The following is an 18,495-nucleotide window of genomic DNA, read 5'->3' on the forward strand; positions in this document are numbered from 1 at the left end:
AGCACAGCGGCTCCGGGCCGCCCTCCCCCCCCCCACGCCGTCGCCCTCCGGTTCGACCGTCGCTCGTCCGCGAGCACCGCGCCGGTAGGGCCGCCCGTCACGCCTCCCTGGCGCCACCGACGACCGCTTGCTGACGGCCCTTGCCGCCGCCGCCGCCGGCGGGGCCACCCCGCGCCACCGCCGACTCGGAGACGATGGTGGGGGCGATGAACGAGACGATGGCGGAGAGCGGCCGGGGAACCTTGGAGCCGCGGGGCATGGGGATGCGCGTTGGGCAGGGGCGGCACGTGCTCCCGTCCGTCTCCACCTGCGCGAGGGGGAGAGAGGTCATGAAGGGAGGCGGTTGTGGGGGGGGGGGGGGGGGGAGGCGGCAGAGGACATTGCCGTTATGCAACGCGACCGTCGCGGGCGGTGGTTGCGAGGCGCCGGCCGCGACGCGGGAGATCACCGTGGGCCGCGTCGTGGGAAGAAGGCGATCTCACGTTGCCGGGAGAGGGGAGAGCTGCATGCAAGGAGCATAAATCATCACGCGACCTCCGGTCATCCTTGATTTAGATCCGCGCGATGCACTTCCGCGGCCTTAGGAAGCCACTGGAGCTATGCACTTTTAAATCTAGATTGAAAACTTATTTCTTTAGAACTGCTTTTTGTATTTAGTTTGTTGTCCTTCCCCCGCACCTCCGATCACCACGGTTGGCTACGTACCGTGCGAAAGAAGTTCAACATACATACATGCAAATGCATCGTCTGGAGTGGTGGATTATTATTATTATTGCAGCCAATACTAGGACTTTTCCCCAGGACGGTGCCTGGGGAAAACAGGGCAGTTGAGCAACCCGAAGCGGTGGGGTGTTGACGGAGCTAAATATTCTACGTCACTCGTATCCGTTGCCACGAGAACAAGCAGCGAAGGTCACCGAAGCAAAAAGTCACGATCGCAAATTGCCCGCGGACTCGCGCTCTGCGAGGAACGCGAGTTGATGCCGCGTCGTTTGTAGTTGCAGCCTGGCACCGCGCGCAACCACAAAAACAAAACATCCCCCGCCCTTAGCTTCAACAGACTGTTGGGGTAAAGTGCTGTTCGCGAGCATCCATGAAGGCCAACGTGGCACACGAGGGGGTGGGGTGGTCAGCACCATGCCCGGCCGCCTTTGTCTCCAAAGTGGCGATGTTTATACAACACACCAGGTGCTCATTTGAGGCCGAGTGGATCTAGGGGAGGCCCAGGACCGGTTCACTGGCATTGGCCGTGAGCGGGAATCAATCAGCCGCACTACTCGCCGCACTCACTCGAGAAACCAGCTCAACCACAAACTCAGAAGCAGAGAATCCTGGGTTTGAAACTGGAACCCAGGATTCTCTGGAGCCACCCGGCACCACCGCGACACAACCCGCACAGCGAGCAGCTCCACTCACGGACGGCGTCGATGTCGGCGCGCACACGTTGCCGTCCACCGGCGTGCAGTCGGCAGCGCCGTCGCAGCCCTGACCAGCCGCCCGCCGCCGGTACTGAGGCCCGACCTGCAGCTGGATCCTCGTCTCCTCGGCCACGGTCGCCGCCACTTTCGCCGCCGTCGCCGCCGTCGCCGCCGCGGTCGGTGTGCCGTTAACCGGCGGCGTCGGCGGCACATCCGCCCGCCCGCCACGTGCCGAGATAGTGCGGCGCAGCGTGGAGGTGGTGGCGATGGAGATGGCGCTGGCAGCGGTGGAGACGGGCGAGGTGGCAAGCGAGCGGCTCTCGAGCGACACCACGGCGACGACGGCGGCGGCCATGTTGCCGCCCCCCCCGCCGCCGTCACCTCCCTCCATGGTGCGCGCCCTTGACCGCGGTAGCGTGGCGAAGGCGGGCGGCGACACGGGCGGAGGTGACGGGGCGCCGTTGAAAATCCTCCCGGCGCAGCTGGGCACGACGGCGAGGGAGCGCGGCCTCTCGGCGTGCGGGCGCCGCCCGGGCCGCTCCACCACGGCCTGCGGGCTGAGCGCCCGCCTCGGCGTCGACGGGGCGCTCGCCACCTCGCGCCCCGGCGGCGCCGGCGGGTGGGGCGCCGCTCCCGCCGGCGCGTGCCTCTGGACGGGCAGGGCAGGCGGGCCGCCGGCCCCCCGCAGGGAGCCTTCGCTCCGCCGGGCGGCGCCGACGCCGTGGTCCCGTGCGGTCGTCGCCGATGGGCGTTTCAGTCCGTCGGCGCCGTTCTGCGTGGCCGCGTCCGGCCGGGCGGGCCTGGCGCCGTCGCCGGGGAGGTTCGCCAGCGCCGCCTGCGCGTCGCGCTTCTCCAGGACGATCTGTAGTGGCCGCTGCAAGCTCGCTCGACTCACGTCCATCACGCTCGCCACCCTCCTCATTGCGGAGTACACGGGTCCCATGCGCTTCCCATCGCCCTTGCTGCTGCTGCTGCTGGAGAGGGTCCTACTGCTGCTGCTGCTGATGATGCTACTGGTGTTGCTCCTGACAATGATGTTACTGCTTCTTGTAGCGCTGATGCTGGTGCTGTTGCTAACGACGGTGGTGCTGCTGGCGCTGTTGCTGCTAACAGTGCTGCTTGTGCCTTTACTTTTGCTGATAGTATTGCTGGTGCTGTTCCCGTTAACCGTGCTGTTGCTGCTCCTGATTGTGCTGTTGCTGGTGCTGTTACTTTTATCCGCACTGTTGTTGCACTTGCCAGTGATGTTGTTGCTGCTGCTGCCACCCCCGCTTGTGCTGGTGCTGCTGCTGCTGATGCTGTGGTTACTGGCGGAGTTGCTGACGGCGCTACGGACACTGCCACCGACGGCCGTGCCGGTGGCGGCAGTGGCCTCGACGTCACCCCCGCCCTGCCTGAGCCATGGCGCCGGCAGCCAGGAGCGCCCCACGCCGGGCTCCAGGGACGCCATCGCCGACGCCGGCGAGGATCGCGCCACCATTTCGGCGGCCGCCGTCATCATCATCAGCCGCCTCGTCATCCAGTCCTCCTCGGCCGCCACCGTAGCGGCCTCCGAGGCCTCCTCGGGGGGTCCCTCCGGCCCCGGCTCGGCTCCCGTCTGCGCGCAGGCGTCGGAGAGCGACGCGTGTGACACGAGCTTGCGCCCGACGGGGCTGAGGAGCGGGCGCAGCATGGAGCGGCTGTAGTGGCGGTAGCACTCCAGCTCGCGGCCCAGGTCCTCGAGGTCGCTCTCGAGGTCACGCACGCGCGCCTCCGCCGCCTCGCAGCGCCGCCACAGCACGGGCCGCTCCTCCGGCCCGCCCGCCGGCCGGGCCTGCGACGCGCGGAACGTGGCCACCTCGCGGCGCAGCGACAGCACCTCCTCGGCCAGCGACGCCGCGTGCCCCTCGCGGCCTTCGACCCGATCCTGCGGCGCCAGCTGCTTCTTGTCCCGGCGCCGGTTAGTGGACGGCGTGTGGGGACCCCTCGCCTTCTCGTCCCACGCCGCCGCGGCGACCGCAGCCTCACGGTTCGACCAACCGTTGGCCAGCGGTCGCACGGGGTCGGTGCCGTCGTCGGCGCCCTCGATCGCGCCGTCGCTCCCGCCGCCGGTGCCGGTTGCACGCTCCAGCTGCTCGCGCAGCGAGGCGGCCCGGGCCGCCGCCTCTCGGGCCTTCTCCCGCTCGACGTCGAGGCTGCCGTGTGCCGCCTCGCACTCCTCCCGCGAGCGCCGCAGCGCCTCCCCGGCCTCCGCGCGCTCGTGCATCGCCCGCCGGCGCTCCTCGATCAGCCGCCCGCTGGCCTCCGATAGCCGGTCCCGCTCGGCCGTCAGCTCCGCCGCCAGCGCCTCGACGGACGCCTCGGCCAGACGCAGCCGCTCCTGGCTCACCCGCCGATCCTCGGCGAGCGCCGACGCCAGCGCCCGAGCGCGCGCCACCTCCCCGCGCAGCGCCGTCTCGGCGCCGCTCAGCGCCTCCCCGGACCTCTCCGCCTCCAGCAGCCGCCGCCTCAGCTCGGCGACATCGGCCGCCAGGGCCCGGGCGCCGTCCTGCTCCGCGTGGAGCCGCTCGGCCAGCAGCTGGCACTCGTCCCGGCTCTGCTTCAGCTCCGAAGCGCCGGTCCGCTCCAGCTCAGCGGCCCGCGCCCTCAGCCGACGCTGCTCTTCCTGCAGCTCGGCCAGGAGGCCCCCTTCGGCCAACAGGCGGCCGCGGAGCTCGGCGGAGCGCTCCTCCGCCTCGCGGACCTCGCCGTCCTTCCACTCCAGCTCGACGGCCCGCTGGCGCAGGCCCTCCATCTCCTGGCTGCCGCTGAGCAGGGCCTCCTCCAGCTCCGCCTTGGCGGCGCGCAGCTCGGCGCTCTCGACCGCCAGCCGCTCCACGTCGGCGCGCAGCCGCTCCTGCTCGCACGCCCGGCGCTCGGCTTCGGCCGCCAGGGCCTCGGCCTCCCGCTGGGCCCGCGCCGCCTCCCTGCCGCGCTCCTCCGCCTCCTCGGCGCTCCGGCGAGCGCCCTCGGCCTCGGCGGACGCCCTCTCGGCCTGGCTCGCGGCCCGAGCCTGCTCTTCGCCTAGGCGCGCCGACAGCTCGGCGAGCCGCTCGGCCTGCTGCTCGAGGCGCGCCTCCTGGGCCTGGCGCTCGTCGACGAGGAGCAGCGAGAACGACTTGAGCTTGCGCAGCTCATCCTGCAGGGTGGCCGCCGCCGTCTCCTGCTGCTTCTCGCGCTCGGCGCTCGACGCCTTCTCCTGGTCCAGCAGCCGCTTCAGCCTTTGGGAGACACGCGCGACGACAGAAGACCGAAGCGTGGAAAATGTTCACGAGAAATTAGTTGTAAGTCTCAGGCGCCGTTTGTAGCAAGATTCGAAAGACCGCGAGAGACAACTGACGAGCATTAAACGTAAATACAGGTGTCTCCCAGTGAGATTGCAATGCTGTGGGCGTGGCAGCGGTTGCTAGGGATGACATCATCAAATCCATCTGCAGCAGCCAATCAGCTGCCAGGAAGACAACCCCATGCAACATGGCCGCCATGGCATCACCACCCGATGCGCTCGGGTAAATATATTTATTATGTTTATTATGGTCTTTATTAATGTTGCTATTAATGTTGCCGGTATTTATACATAATCAATACAAAAAATGTTGAATATGTTTTATCGATAGATTCTTTTCTTCCTGAGACCGCCGGCTCGAAAATAACGGGTGCAAGTGCTGTTATCGGGGTGCCTATTGCTCAAAAAGCTGTGCCGACGCGCGGTCGTGGCCACGGGCACGTGCCGCACATTAACGGCCATGTGCAAAACGACGGCTATCGCCGGGCTGCTTTGTTAATCATTCGCCGATTCCGAGCACACAAAAATAACATTTTTGAAAATCAAACGACGGCGATAACCATCGAGGGCGCGCGTGCGCGTGTGACTTGGCGACGTTAGCTGCGGAAGTGGCGGCTGGGACGGAGAAGCAAATCGTCCGTGCGTTGCCGCAACTGGAACATTTCCCTCCCCCGCGGTAATGATTGACCGGTGCCACGATGGAGCCACGTGGGATAAAAATCTAAAGTTTGTCCGTGTTCTGAATAATGTGGCTTGGCGCCACAGCGTAAGGCGCCGCACTCTCTCGCATTTTCGGGTCACGCCGCGCGTCGTTCGGCACGGTGTCCCGACGTTTCGCTCCACCGTGCTGGGAGCTTGTTCAGGAACCCGAATCGAGCGGCTTACGTTCTCCGGCCTTGATCATAAACAATTGCCAGCCGCACACCGGCGATCTTCATCCCTCAATCAGACACACGGGCGGCGTTTCCCGTTGTGCCTGCAGCTGAAGGGCGGGCGCTGTGCAATCACGAAGGAGACGGCGAGCTCCACCAAAATTCAGTCGCCGAAGAATCTCCCCGGCGCGTGGCGTGAAACGTCGGATGTCACGCCGAACAACACGCGGGGGGATATCCCGGGGAGACGCGCCGGAGAGTGCGGAGTGCGGGGGCGACGTTCTCGAACCAGCCGACGAGCAACGACGCGCGGGATTGGCCACGCTCGCGAACTGCACGTCGAATTGCGTGCGCGCGAGTTCATTATTTGCCCTGCGTGCAAATTACACGCAGCAGGCAGAGCAATGAACAAACCACGGATCTCCCTTGCAAACTAGCTGGGTAACTGGCTGCTCGCTCCTTCCATCTCTCTTGTCTCTCTCCGAACTCCTTCCCCCCCATCGTCCTCCTCCTCCTGCCCATCCTCCTCCTCCTGTACCACCGCTCCTTTCTCTGTTCCCGCTGCTCATCTTGAGCCGTACCGCCCTCTTTGTCCGTCCACGAAACTCCCGCCCCTTTCCTGTCCTTTAAATGTATCCAAACATTACATCCTGGAGTCTACTCCCCTTCCCGTTGTGTGTCCGTCGGTAAATTTTAGTTTATATTAGTGGGATAGTGCTGCCACCTACTGTGTGCGCCAGAGATCACCAGTAGGGATCTCTCAAAGATAGCCTCGTGGGTATCTCTGCTTCCGTGGAAGCCCATGTCAAGGACGAAGGGTTTCACTGCCGTGAGATCTGAACTGATTGTTCGTCTCATGCCGCGATGCGCAATTAGTGTAAATTAATTTGAGGAATATGCAGAAAAATACGTCGGCAGATGTGGCCTACAAAGTTATGATTAAGTAAGCAGCAAGGCAGTGCTCATTTTCTCTTTACAGCCCTGGACCAGTGGTAGAAATTACACATCCCTATGGCGGGGACGAGTGTATCCGTCCAGTGTCGGTTGAATGTATTCGGTGCTCGTGACGTGCAAATGCAATAACAATTTGGTAATTTTTCAACTCCTGAATTAAACAGGAATCCCGCCTGCTAGTAGGGGTCACGCCGGCCAGGGGTCTGTGACGGGCAAGCGATTGGGAACGACCGCGAGAGACGCCGGTAATGGCGGTTTGACAGGCAGGAGCGGTGGGCGAAACGCTCACCCGCCTCACGGGGCCACCCACGGGCGGCGGGGGACCCACGGGCGTCAGCGACCCACCTCTCCCGCTCGAGCTCCAGCAGGTTGGTGAAATCGTCGCTCTGCGCCATGTATTGTTCGTGCTTGTGCCGCTCCGCCTCCAGCTGCCGCGCCGAGCGCCGCTCGCTGCTCTGCGCCAGCAGCAGCTGCCGGAGGGCGCGGGCGTGCGTCTCCCGCTGGCGCGCGATCACGCGATCCAGCTGTGGGGGGAGACGCAACGGGCATTTTTATGGCCGGCAACTCCAGGGTCTCGGAAATTGATGGCCCCAAAAAATATATATATGCACAGTATACGATAACGCTGGTTAAGACAATCACGTACTCGGATTGTAAATGTTGTGGATTTGCTCTCCAACACACCGGCGTGCTGTACTAGTAACGAATTGGCACGTTCTGTTTACGTGACAAACCTTACTGATTTGCTGTGTGGTGGCGGGTTTAACGACACATTTATATTTACGCAATCTAACCCAAATCCCCCCCCCCCCTATATTACGAACAATCCAAGATAAATAAATAAAAATATCATAAAGCTGTTAAGAGACTTACCCGATAAGCAAAACCGGCCAAGTTGATCAAAAAGGGGTTGGCCAAAACATGGGGACGGTCAAATCTGGCGCTAAACGGACATTAATAGATTTCTCAGGATGGCAGCTCACTTGCCTCAACAAGAGGGTGGTCCTGGGGAAATCAGGACAGGTCGCAACCCAACGTGTGGAACTTATGGGCACCCCACAGGCCGGACACAGCCGGCAACATCACATTGCACGCGGCCAAGAGGCCTACCGCTTCATGTGCCTCGCAAACCATGTTAGTAGTTGCCACTGCAAACATCTTAGCCGCACCAATCAGAGTTCTCATCACTTTCCAAAAGCCCGACATCGCATATTCTCTTATTCTAAACTAAAGTCAATTTACTTTACCAGGTAAGGCCCGCTGAGCTTTGGCTTGGCCTATCACAAACTCTAAATGCACGTCGATTTTAAATGGAGGGAAAAACCGGAGGACCCTGATAAAGATCCACGCGACCACGGGAAGAGAGACACGCAAACTCCAAATATACAGCAGCAGCAGGCGTCAGGGTCGGGATCGAACCCACGACCTCCTGTACACCAGGCGAGGTGGTTAACATCTCGCCACCGTGGCATCCCATATTCACTTGGGGGTTCACGAGGAATCTTCTCTCAAACCGAAACGCACAACATCGCTGCGATGTCGTGACACGTCCCCTGCGCTCTGGGCCCCAGAACGGGCGTCGACCGAGCGGTGATCGTCAGCGTCGCGGCCCCTCGCCGCCCCGTCGAGTCACCTCGGCCACGGGCGTCGCCGCGGTCGTGGCTCCGGGTAGGTGCCGCACATCAACGGCCACGTGCAACACGACAGGCTCTATCGCCCGGGCCGCCTTGTTAATCATTCGCCGATTCCGAGCAAAGAAGAACGTCAAAACGACGGCGGAAGTGGCAGCCGGGACGTAGAAGAATATCGTCCGTGCGTTGCCGCAACGGGAACGTTTCCCCCACGGTAATGATCGACCGGTGCCACGATGGGAGCCGCGTTGGGACAAAGTCAGCTCATGACGTCGTAGCGACGCAACAACGTCCCCGCGCTCCGGGCCCCACATTGGACGTCGGCCGACACGCGGTCATCGCGGGCCCCTCGCCGCCCCCCGTCGAGTCACCTCGGCCATGGGCGTCTCGTAGACGTCGTCGCCGTCGCCGTCGCGGTGCCGCCGGGACGACGGGTCTCCGTCTCCGAGCGCCGCGTCCCTCTGCAGCGAGCGCAGCGCTCCGGCGCCGGCGGCCGTGCCGTAGCGAGCCTCGAGCCGGGCCGGCGAGACGCGCTCCGCCCGCAGCAGCGCGATCACCTCGTCCCGCGCCTGCGTCATAACCGGGTGGTGAGCGGCGGTGAGCGGCGGTGAGTGGCGGGCAAGCGTTAGCGAGTCGCGCACGCGTGCAAGTACGTGGAGATCCCCGGTTGACGATACCGCTGCTGGAGCAGCGCGCCCGACAAAAGCCTGATGGGTGACACCCATCGTCACCGCCGCCACTGCCACCACTCTGCCCGGATTCGACCTTCTGCGGAAACAATTGGCAGCGCTTAACCGGATCGCCACACGCACACGCCACGGGAGATGTGGATGCCTGATGCACGAGCGGAAAATCAAAGACTCTCTCCCCTGTGTGCAACAGCAAATCATCAACCACGCAACGTCACACTGCCCCAAATAGGAACTTGAAGGCGGTGGGTGTATGGGTGGGCGAGTGAATGGGTGGGTGGGTGTGTCTGTAATTCACCAACTCTCAGACAAACCTGGCGAGCGGTATTGTTTAGCGAGCTGCGCTACGAACCCGGCGACCCGAGTTCGATTCCCGGTTCACGGCCAACACCGGTGACAATTATGTGAACCGGTCCTGGGCATCCCCTAGGTCGACTCAGCCTAAAATAAGTACCTGGTGTGGTGTGTAAATATCGCCACTACGGAGACAAAGGCGGTCGGGCGTGGTGCTGACCACCCGCCCCCTCGTGTACCGTTCCAGCCTTCAATAGGTGCTTGCTAACAGCACTTGCCCCAACAGTCTGTTAAGGCTATTTGGGGGGCCTTTGTCGATCTGCAATTCACTACAGTGGTACCTCGGTATACGTCGTTAATTCGTTCCAGAAGGTAGGAGGACTTATACCGGAAGTGACGTCTACCAAACGAATCTTTCCCATAAGAAATAAAGGGAAAGGAAAAGAATCCCTTCCAGAGTATAAGAAATTCTATTTTATATGGCATATTACACATTAATGGGGTGGTATAACATAAGTTAGACACTACTTATTTTTACTAAAATGCAATACATGCATTCATATAAATGCATCAATAAATTAAAATAAATTGAAATAAAAATATAGCAACGGTTGTGCACTGAACGAGATCTACCGGACAGGCAGACTGAGGAGCTGCGCTTTGTCTCAGCCGTGAACGGGGTCTACGCGGGTACGCGGTGACTCATCCCGACCCATACAAGTTCTAGCAAGCGTGTTGTATCCCAAAGCAAGACGTCGTATCCCAAGACATTATTTTCTCGTCAAAACACGACGTGTACCAAATTCGACGTATTCCAAAGCGGTCGTATACCGAGGTATGACTGTATCTCATAAACCAACTGAATGTCTAAACCACTCTAGAACTCTTGCTCCTCACCACAGTTGCTCTTCAGTGGCCATGTGAACCAACATGAGGACTGCTGGACAATGACCGCCCCCAACCCATGCCGTGCAGGTCGCGGGAGTTGGTTGACCTCACTTTGTCACGCTGGTCAGTGCGGGTTGGCGAGGAGGCGTGGGCCATAACTGGGCACAGAACTGGTTGGATAACCACTGAATACTCGTGGAGGTGGGGGTCAGAACTGGGCACAGAACTGATTGCATAACTACTCCCCACTGAATAATCGTGGAGGTGTGGGCCAGAACTGGGTACAGAGCTGGTTGGATAACCACTCACCACTGAATACTCGTGGAGGTCCCTGGGTTCCTGGTGCAGTTGCGAGTCTGTCGTTCCAATGTCAGTTCGTGGCTTTTATGGGTCTCTGTGAGAGTCTATGGGTCTCTATGTGAGTGAGTGACACAGCTATTCAGAGTGTGCAGGCAGGTGCAACTGCACCGGGGCCCGCAGGCCAGAGGGGCCCAAGCGCCGAGATACACAGAGTGGGGGGGGAGGGGGGGAGTTCACTTGGACATGGGGCCACCCCTATTTCATTCGTGGCACCAGGGCCTACGCCAACCACGCTGCACCACGCTGCGCCACGCTGCGCCAGGGCCCACAATGCAACACCGCCCACGCCAACCACGCTGCGCCATGACCTCACCTGAATCTCCCCTTCGAGGACGCTCAGCAGCTGCAGGAGGTTGCCACTCGACGGCCTCTGCCGTGCGTTCCCGGCGTCCTCTCCCTGGGCGCGATCGCTGCAGTCGTCGTCGTCGTCGTCGTCGCCGCCGCCGCTGCCGCGGCGACGCCGGTGCCGCCGCCGCTGTCGCTCGCGGTGCTGGTGGTGGTCGTCCCCGCCGCGGTGCCGGTGCCGCCTGCGCACCGTGTCGGTGTGCTCGCCGGCCACCGCCAACTCAGCCCAACGCTCGGCGAGGAAGGGAGCGGCGGCGTCTCCCCCCAGCTCCGCGCCGGTGCCAGCGCCGTCGCTGCGCCGCCGCCCTCCTCGCGGCACGTCCGGTGGCGTGGGGCTCGACGACTCGTCCGATTGGCTGGAGCAGGGGCGCTGGCTGCGGATCCCCGCGCGCTGCCGTGAGCGCGACCGGTGCGCCGATTGGACGATCTCGGAGCCGCTGCCGCTACCGCTGCCGCTGCCGCTGCCGCTGCCGGAGCGTGGCTGCGGGTGGCACGGAAGTGGACTGCTTGGTTTGCTTAGACAGGTTTCCCTCGCTCTATGCGGTGGTGGTGGTAGTGGCTTTTCAAAAAAGGGCGCGAGCAAAGCGAAGCCGCACGAGGAGACAGCTGCCTGCCGTGTAGCGAGCAAAGTACACAAACAATGTCTCTCCGTGTGTTAGCATCTGTGTATGCATCTCTATGGAACTCTATTTGTGTGTACGTATCTCCGTATGTGTGTGTATATCTGCGCATATCTGTGTGAGACAGCTGCCTGCCTAGTAGCACATACAAAACACATGCAATGTTGTTCCAAGTCCGACCGCATAGCCGCGTGCGAGTGAATTCAAACCTCATAATGGAGCGAATTTTGGGTAGAAATAGGTTCGCCGCCTGGACGGCATGAAATCGCACAAACCGAACCCGCGTAGAGCGAGGGAAACTTTTACATAGCGCCGCCACTACCACACCACCGCCATCATCATCTTCATCAGCAGCTCCGTAGCCCAAATACAGCAGGGCAGCCTCTTTCCCCCGCCAGTCACGGGTATATTTAGCCGTCGGTCAGCGCTTCTCTCCGCCTGCTGAAGGTGTTGGTACCCAACAACACAACTAAGCAGTGGCGTCAACGGACGTTGCCGCGATGTAATGCTTGGCGCACCGGGCTTGCAATCCGGAGCCCACCTCTGTCCACCACAAGCAGGCATCGCCGGGCACGGCGCAGTTAGTGGATTGGCAGATCCCGCGTGCACGGTGCGGTTGCGGTAAAATGTGGATACTCCCCACCCCCCTCCGACACGTTTGGCCAGCGTGGAAGAGTAGGCCAAAGACCCTCTGGAGGAGGATTTCTAGTGCTCGTTTTGGTGCAGGCAGGAGCACGAGCAGCCAATCACAGGCCTGCACCTTCGGCAGCCTAAGCGGCCTGGTGTGACGCCCGCTGTGTTTTAGCCGCCGGGTGATGAGCGGTGGCGGTGGCCCAGAGATTACGCGACCGGGCGAGTGTGGGATAATATTACTTTCATGTTCTATTGTTTTATTCATGCTTATAGCATCCCTATAAAGCTGTACATGAGGACCAACCCCCATATAAAGCCACTACTACCAAGCAAATCAAAACCCTGCTACTACCAAGCAAAATTTTTAAATGAATAAACAAATTAATAAATGACACTAAAACGAAAAGCACAAACAACAAAGCAGTTATCGCAACAAAGAGCTGAGTCCATGAGGTCTCCTACGCATGCCAGACCACAATCACAAACTTCCAAACAAAGCCAGGAGGATGAGGAGGAGCAGCGATTGAGTGACCAAAAAAGCCACCGCTCATTCATATCAATCAGTCCAATGTCCAAAAAAGTGATGACCTGTTTTTCGGGGTACGCCCGGATGAATTAAAAAATGCCTTTCGTTCCGCGAGTCTCACACGGCATTCTGATATAACTGGGGCGAGCGCCCCAATTTGGTGAGATATGTACCATAGATTCCTGGAACACACGCACACTCGCACGCACGACCTGGCACACTTATGTAACAAAGATCCCCCGTGTAGCATACACAGGCTGTTGGGACACGTGCCGTTCGCGAGCACCTTTTGAGGCTGCCACGGAGCATGAAGCGGTGTGGGTGTCATAATGCCCGTCCGCCTTTGTCTCCCCTGTGCCCATGTTCTCAAACCGCACCAGGTACTCATATTCGTCACTGTTGTTGGTTGCGAGCAGGAATCGAACTCGCGTCCCCGGGTACGTGCCACGGTGCGCTCACCACTACGCTACCACTCCCCTACCACCCCACAAAGACAAACATCCCCCGTATAGCCTTAACAGACTGTTGGGGCAAATGCTGTTAGCAAGCACCTATGAAAGTCGGCACGGCACACGAGGGGGTGGGTGGCCAGCACCACGCTTGACCAGTGGCGACGTGTACATGTCGCACCAGGCACTAATATCAGGCTCGGTCGACCTAGGGGAGGCCCAGGACCGATTCAGATAATCGTCACTGGTGTTGGTGGCCGTTATTGTGAATTAAACTTGGGTTTGTGCCGCAGTGCGCGAACCACTACACTGCCACTCCCCCCAACCAACAATCGCCATTTGCCACTAAGTGGCGGTGACGTCACCACGGCACGTGTGCCAGGCTATGTGCACATTAAGGCCACGTGAAGTGTCAAACGCCCGCTGGCAGGAGGTCATGGGGCAGACAAGAGGTGCCATGGGTCGACTGACTGAGATGACTGGCCGATACACCACCTGTGCCCCCTACTGTACCAACTTGTGTTTTAGCTGCCCAGCGCTCCGCTCGTTGTTGTGAGCATCGTTCCTCTGCCCTCAGTTGTTGCTGGAGGGTGACTGCCTCCAACTGTCCAGTAGCAGCGTCCTTCACCAGCCTCCTCAACAGAGGCCGATCTTGACACCGCTGGTACCAGTCACCGGCAAGTCCACTCAGCTCCACATCTTCTTGTACCACATCACTCCATCTCCTCTCTAGCCCGTGCCGTGCCCGTTGAGCCCCCCTCTATCCGGCTGAACAAAAGCTGTTTAGGCATGCGGTGGCTGGGCATGTAGGCTACATGACCCAACCAATGCAGCCTTGTCTGCCGGAGGAGCTCACCGATGGGACTTTGTCCAGATCATTCAGGGATTTGTTGAGCTCACACAATCCAGCCTGGTTAAACCCAGGATGGATCGTAGGCAGGCCAGCCTAAATGTTTCTTTCTGACAAAGATGTTCCATTAGGGGGTCCATGTTTTGCAAGCATAAAGGGAGGGCATGACCATGTCTGAGAAGACCCGAAGCTTGTGTGGAGCGACAGACCAGGTAGCTTCCAAAATGTGTTACACAGCCGATGAAAAGATAATGCCGCTCGATTGATTCAGAGTGAGACCTCTGCTGTCAAACCGGAGCCGGTCATTAACACACTGCCCAGGTATGGAAACTCTCCACTCTCTCCACAACTGCCCCATCACTAATTGGGAGTTTACCAAGAAGGAGCCATCCCATGACCGCACCCGGGCATCGATCAGCCTCCCACCAGTACAGCCATCGCAGGCTTCACAGACTATGTCGTCGAAATAGATGTTAAATAATGTGGGAGCCAGAGGACATCCCTGTCGCACCCCAAGGTGATCAGGGAATGGCTCTGATTCCCGGAAACATAGTTTCACCCGGGCCTGCTCACCATCATGAAGGTCCTTAATGATTGTGAGCAGAGAGTTAGGGACTCTGAAAGCACGAAGAACAACCCAGAGCCCAAGCCTACTGATGGTATCATAGACCTTGACCAGGTCAATAAAGCAGAAGTGTAGGGCTTGTTGGATTCCCTACACCTCTGCTGTAGCAGACAGACAGAAAATATGGCATCTTTGCAGGATCACCCTTTCCTGAAGCCACATTGGGGCTCTGCAAGCCTCTCTTCAGCGTGCCTGGCAAGGCAATGTTGAATAAACCTTGCCAGGACCTTTCCCGGCACACTGAGGACTGACATATTACAGTCTGTGCGGTCCCCCTTGTTAAAGATGGGAACCACCAAGGCATCCTTCCAATCCTGTGGAACCCATCCAGTGGTCCACACCACCCCAGCTACACACACACACCTGTGTTCTCACACACACACACCTGTGTTCTCACACACACACCTGTGTTCTCACACACACACCTGTGTTCTCACACACACACCTGTGTTCTCACACATACACCTGTGTTCTCACGCACAAACCTGTGTTCTCACACACACACACCTGTGTTCTCACACACACACCTGTGTTCTCACACACACACACCTGTGTTCTCACACACACACCTGTGTTCTCACACACACACCTGTGTTCTCACACACACACACCTGTGTTCTCACACACAAACCTGTGTTCTCACACATACACCTGTGTTCTCTCACACACCTGTGTACACAGACGGATGTACACCTTAATGTAGTGCTTCATTTTAGTCGGAAAAGTCCGGAACGCTGTTTAAATAAAAAAAAACATCGGCATGCCACACCTGTCTCTCCTTATTTTGTCCTCATTTCGTTCATAAGAAAGTGAGATTTTGGAGTGAATTACTCTCTCAACATCCAGGCCACTTTACCGAACACAATATCAATCGTCACGGTTCACGAGACAGCTTGATTTGTTTGGCCGTGTCCGGTACCAGAGGGTGTACGGCAGTGCACTTCATTCATACAACGACGAAGACAGACCCCCCACCCACCCACCCCAGAGGCTCAATGACGCTGATGTTGTTGATGATGATAATGCTAATACAGGCGACAGTGATGTCAATGCCGCTGATGACACCGCAACAACTGATGGTGGCAATGTCAATGCCGCTGCTAATGAAGATGGCCATGTTTTTGTTTATTGTAGTACGGAGTTAGACTGATGGCCTTAATCTTAGTTTTCTTGTGGTTGTTGTTGTTTGACTTGCATCCCACTGGGATTTTTGCACACAGCGTTGGTGTACGGTGCTATCTCAGGAATATTTTGATGTTTTTTTCTCCTGGATTTTCTGTTTGGACAGTCACATGATCACTTTAAGATGTTTTCTTGTTCATGTTTTTTGTTTGTTGCGGTTGCACCCGATTCAAGAGCCGAATGGCTCACAGGGCTATACCAAATAAATGGAGCTATGAGCTATAATAAAGGGAGCTATTTTCAAAATGTGAGAATCGAAGATCGTACAGATGTATTGATGTACTGCATCGCGAGATGCAGTACATCAATACTGCATCGTACAGATGTATTGATGTACTGCATCGCGAGATGCAGTACATCGTTACATCCGCAACAGCCGTTATCATTCACACGAGTCTTACTGAGTTCGCGTGTGTTCCTGTACACTAGTGTTCCTCACACATTTTCAGAGAGCGGGGGGGGGGGGCACTTTCGCCGATAAGACCTCATCAGTGTGTGAGGGCCGACACACATTTGAAACCATTGGGTAGTTTGACAGCAGCACGATGATGATGGGAGGGTGTTTTCACTTGTGATTGTCGGTGGTTGCACGTCAGGGGCTGCACGTCAAGGGCCACACTAAAGGCCACAAGGGGCCGCCAGTGGCCCGCGGGCCTTACAAGAAGACTGGTGTACGACAACATTTGTGCTCTGTACTTACGAGACCTGACCCAAACAAAAAAAACAACGAAATGTTGATTTAAAAAATACCGACCGCGAAAATCTCCTTCGGTCAATCAGGTCTCCCCACTCATGGCATTGACAACGCAACTTTCAGTCACGCGATTGCGGAGAATATAAGCAACAAATAAATGAGGAGACAATAGACCTTCCAATTTGCTTTTGTTAAACCGATGCCGACAGATAGATAAATAAATACTACACTCCCAGAAGGCCGCTTGGCCGACGGGATGTAAATTATAAAAATACAGTAAAACCTTGGATTGCGAGCATAATTCATTCTAGAAACGTGTTTGTGATCCAAAGCACTTGTATATCAAAGCACTAGTATATCAGTTGTGATCACGTGACGCTCGGCAGACAAAGCGTCTATACTACTACTCGTATTGCAAGACCTCGCTCGTTTATCAAATTAATATTAAAAAAATTTGTTCGTCTTACAAAACACTCGCAGACCAAGTTACTCGCAATCCAAGGTTTTACTGTAGATCCGTATTATTTATGTGTCGGGGCAGATGTGGGAAGGGGGGCGTGCTGTCCACTTATTTACCTTGTTCCTATCCGTGAGACGTACGGGGATTCTTCTGTTGTGCCCTGAAGGTGGCAACCCTAGCACATGCGGATGACGGATCAGCGTCGGCGCGACCTCAGTGGGGAGGCTGCGCCGACGACAGCGTGATGGATCGCCGCGGGGTGAAGGGGGCCGCACGGGGGAGCCTGCGGAGCGTGGCGGGAGGGGGGGGTCACGTGGAGTCGGTTTTCCTTGCAAGGGCGGAGTGGGGGGGGCAACAGGTACGGCCAGGGTACAGGCACCTCGTTTAGTCCAGTGGGAGGCAGCAGGGGCAGGTGGCGCTAGTAGAGCCATGGGTGCCCGCGGACGAGTGAAGGGCACATCAAACATCTCGCCACCGTAACCGCCACGGTGGTAATATGTTAACTCCCTCGTGGGTTCGATCCCGACCCTGACGCCTGCTGTATATTTGGAGTGTGCATGTTTCTCTCTCCCCGATTTTTCTCCGGGTCCTCCGGTTTTTCACTCCACATTTAGAATTAACATCGCGCGTTTAGAGTATTTCGCTGCTACGAATGTCCACGTGACGATGATAAGCCACATATTTGAACTATCTGCGGCCAGGTCGCTTCTGAAAAATAGCTACAGAGCTCAGTGGGCCTTAACCTGATAAAATAAAAATAGATTATTTTTCAAACGCCATGAGCGCGCGGGCACGCGAGCGGGCGCCCTTTAGGAACGCTGGCAAAGCGAGAGTAAAAGCCACGTGGGTGGAAAACATTGGCTTTAGGTCCCGCGGTGTCACCGTTGTTATAGACCAAGGCTGCGGCACATGCCGGCACTATGCAGCCTAATCGCACGCGGCCTGCGACCGCGCAAAGCCGACGGCTGAGAAACGGCCCCCTAAATATTTACCCGTCTCTGTGAGCGTCTTAGCCGCGCCAATTTTAGCACGCTCAGTAAGAGTACGGCCGATTCCAATTTGCCACAAGGCTCAGGGGGTGGGTGTTCATGCGTGGCCCATAGTTGATATTTCAAATTCCTATTCGCCTCTCACGAAAGAAAAGGTTCCCCCCACCACCCCTGTTATAGCCTCTGTGATGGGAAATTCTACAAATACATTGGTAGACCGCTCGTTTTCCTGCTAAAGTATATATTTTGTGTCACGTTAATAATATCCACATCATCATTCACGTCTTATGACGCGGGCACTCGTATTAGCTATCGCTGACGTCCCACGAACGTGAAATTGCCCCGGCTGCGTGCAACACGTCTGCCGAGAAGTTCCACAATGTCACGACTCCGTCAGAAATGTCATGGATACTCAGAATCAGTACATTTATTGATTTTAAACTAGAGCTCTACGTCCAGTAGTCGTCGTTGCTTATATACTCCCCGCAATTGCACGAATGATCAATACCAGAATAGGTGGCTCAGATATTTTATAGCGGGTCCACACCTAAGCAATCAAACTGCGCGACCACAATCAGACGCCATATATCTACCGTATGGTAGCTTCATCGTTACGGTTGCCACCCGTCCTGGTTTTCCCGGAACATCTTACTTGTTGAAGTAGCTGCCATCCTGGGGAATCCCTTCGGTATTTCCAGGATAATAAAATTCC

General features: G+C 57.9%; 1 protein-coding gene and 1 long non-coding RNA gene across 2 annotated transcripts in view; one reads left to right on the forward strand and one right to left on the reverse strand.

The window, feature by feature from the left end:
- Positions 1 to 18,495, reverse strand: part of LOC116955501 (uncharacterized) — a 27,040-nt gene continuing 8,545 nt past the window's right edge. The window contains exons 2-6 of the mRNA XM_032976631.2: positions 10,724 to 11,236; positions 8,551 to 8,748; positions 6,894 to 7,072; positions 1,417 to 4,657; positions 1 to 307 (exon numbers count right to left, since the gene is read on the reverse strand). Of these exons, the coding sequence (XP_032832522.2) occupies positions 98 to 307; positions 1,417 to 4,657; positions 6,894 to 7,072; positions 8,551 to 8,748; positions 10,724 to 11,236 (4,341 nt within the window). The 3' untranslated portion in view covers positions 1 to 97. The remainder of the gene's footprint in view (positions 308 to 1,416; positions 4,658 to 6,893; positions 7,073 to 8,550; positions 8,749 to 10,723; positions 11,237 to 18,495) is intronic.
- Positions 5,987 to 18,495, forward strand: part of LOC142905982 (uncharacterized) — a 22,912-nt gene continuing 10,403 nt past the window's right edge. Inside the window, exon 1 of the long non-coding RNA XR_012930012.1 lies at positions 5,987 to 6,916. This is a non-coding gene — a long non-coding RNA (uncharacterized LOC142905982). The remainder of the gene's footprint in view (positions 6,917 to 18,495) is intronic.

This window comes from Petromyzon marinus, chromosome 60 (genome assembly GCF_048934315.1).
Source record: "Petromyzon marinus isolate PM22_M1 ecotype Great Lakes invasive population chromosome 60, UKy_Petmar_22M1.pri1.0, whole genome shotgun sequence".
NCBI classification, from domain to species: domain Eukaryota; kingdom Metazoa; phylum Chordata; class Hyperoartia; order Petromyzontiformes; family Petromyzontidae; genus Petromyzon; species Petromyzon marinus.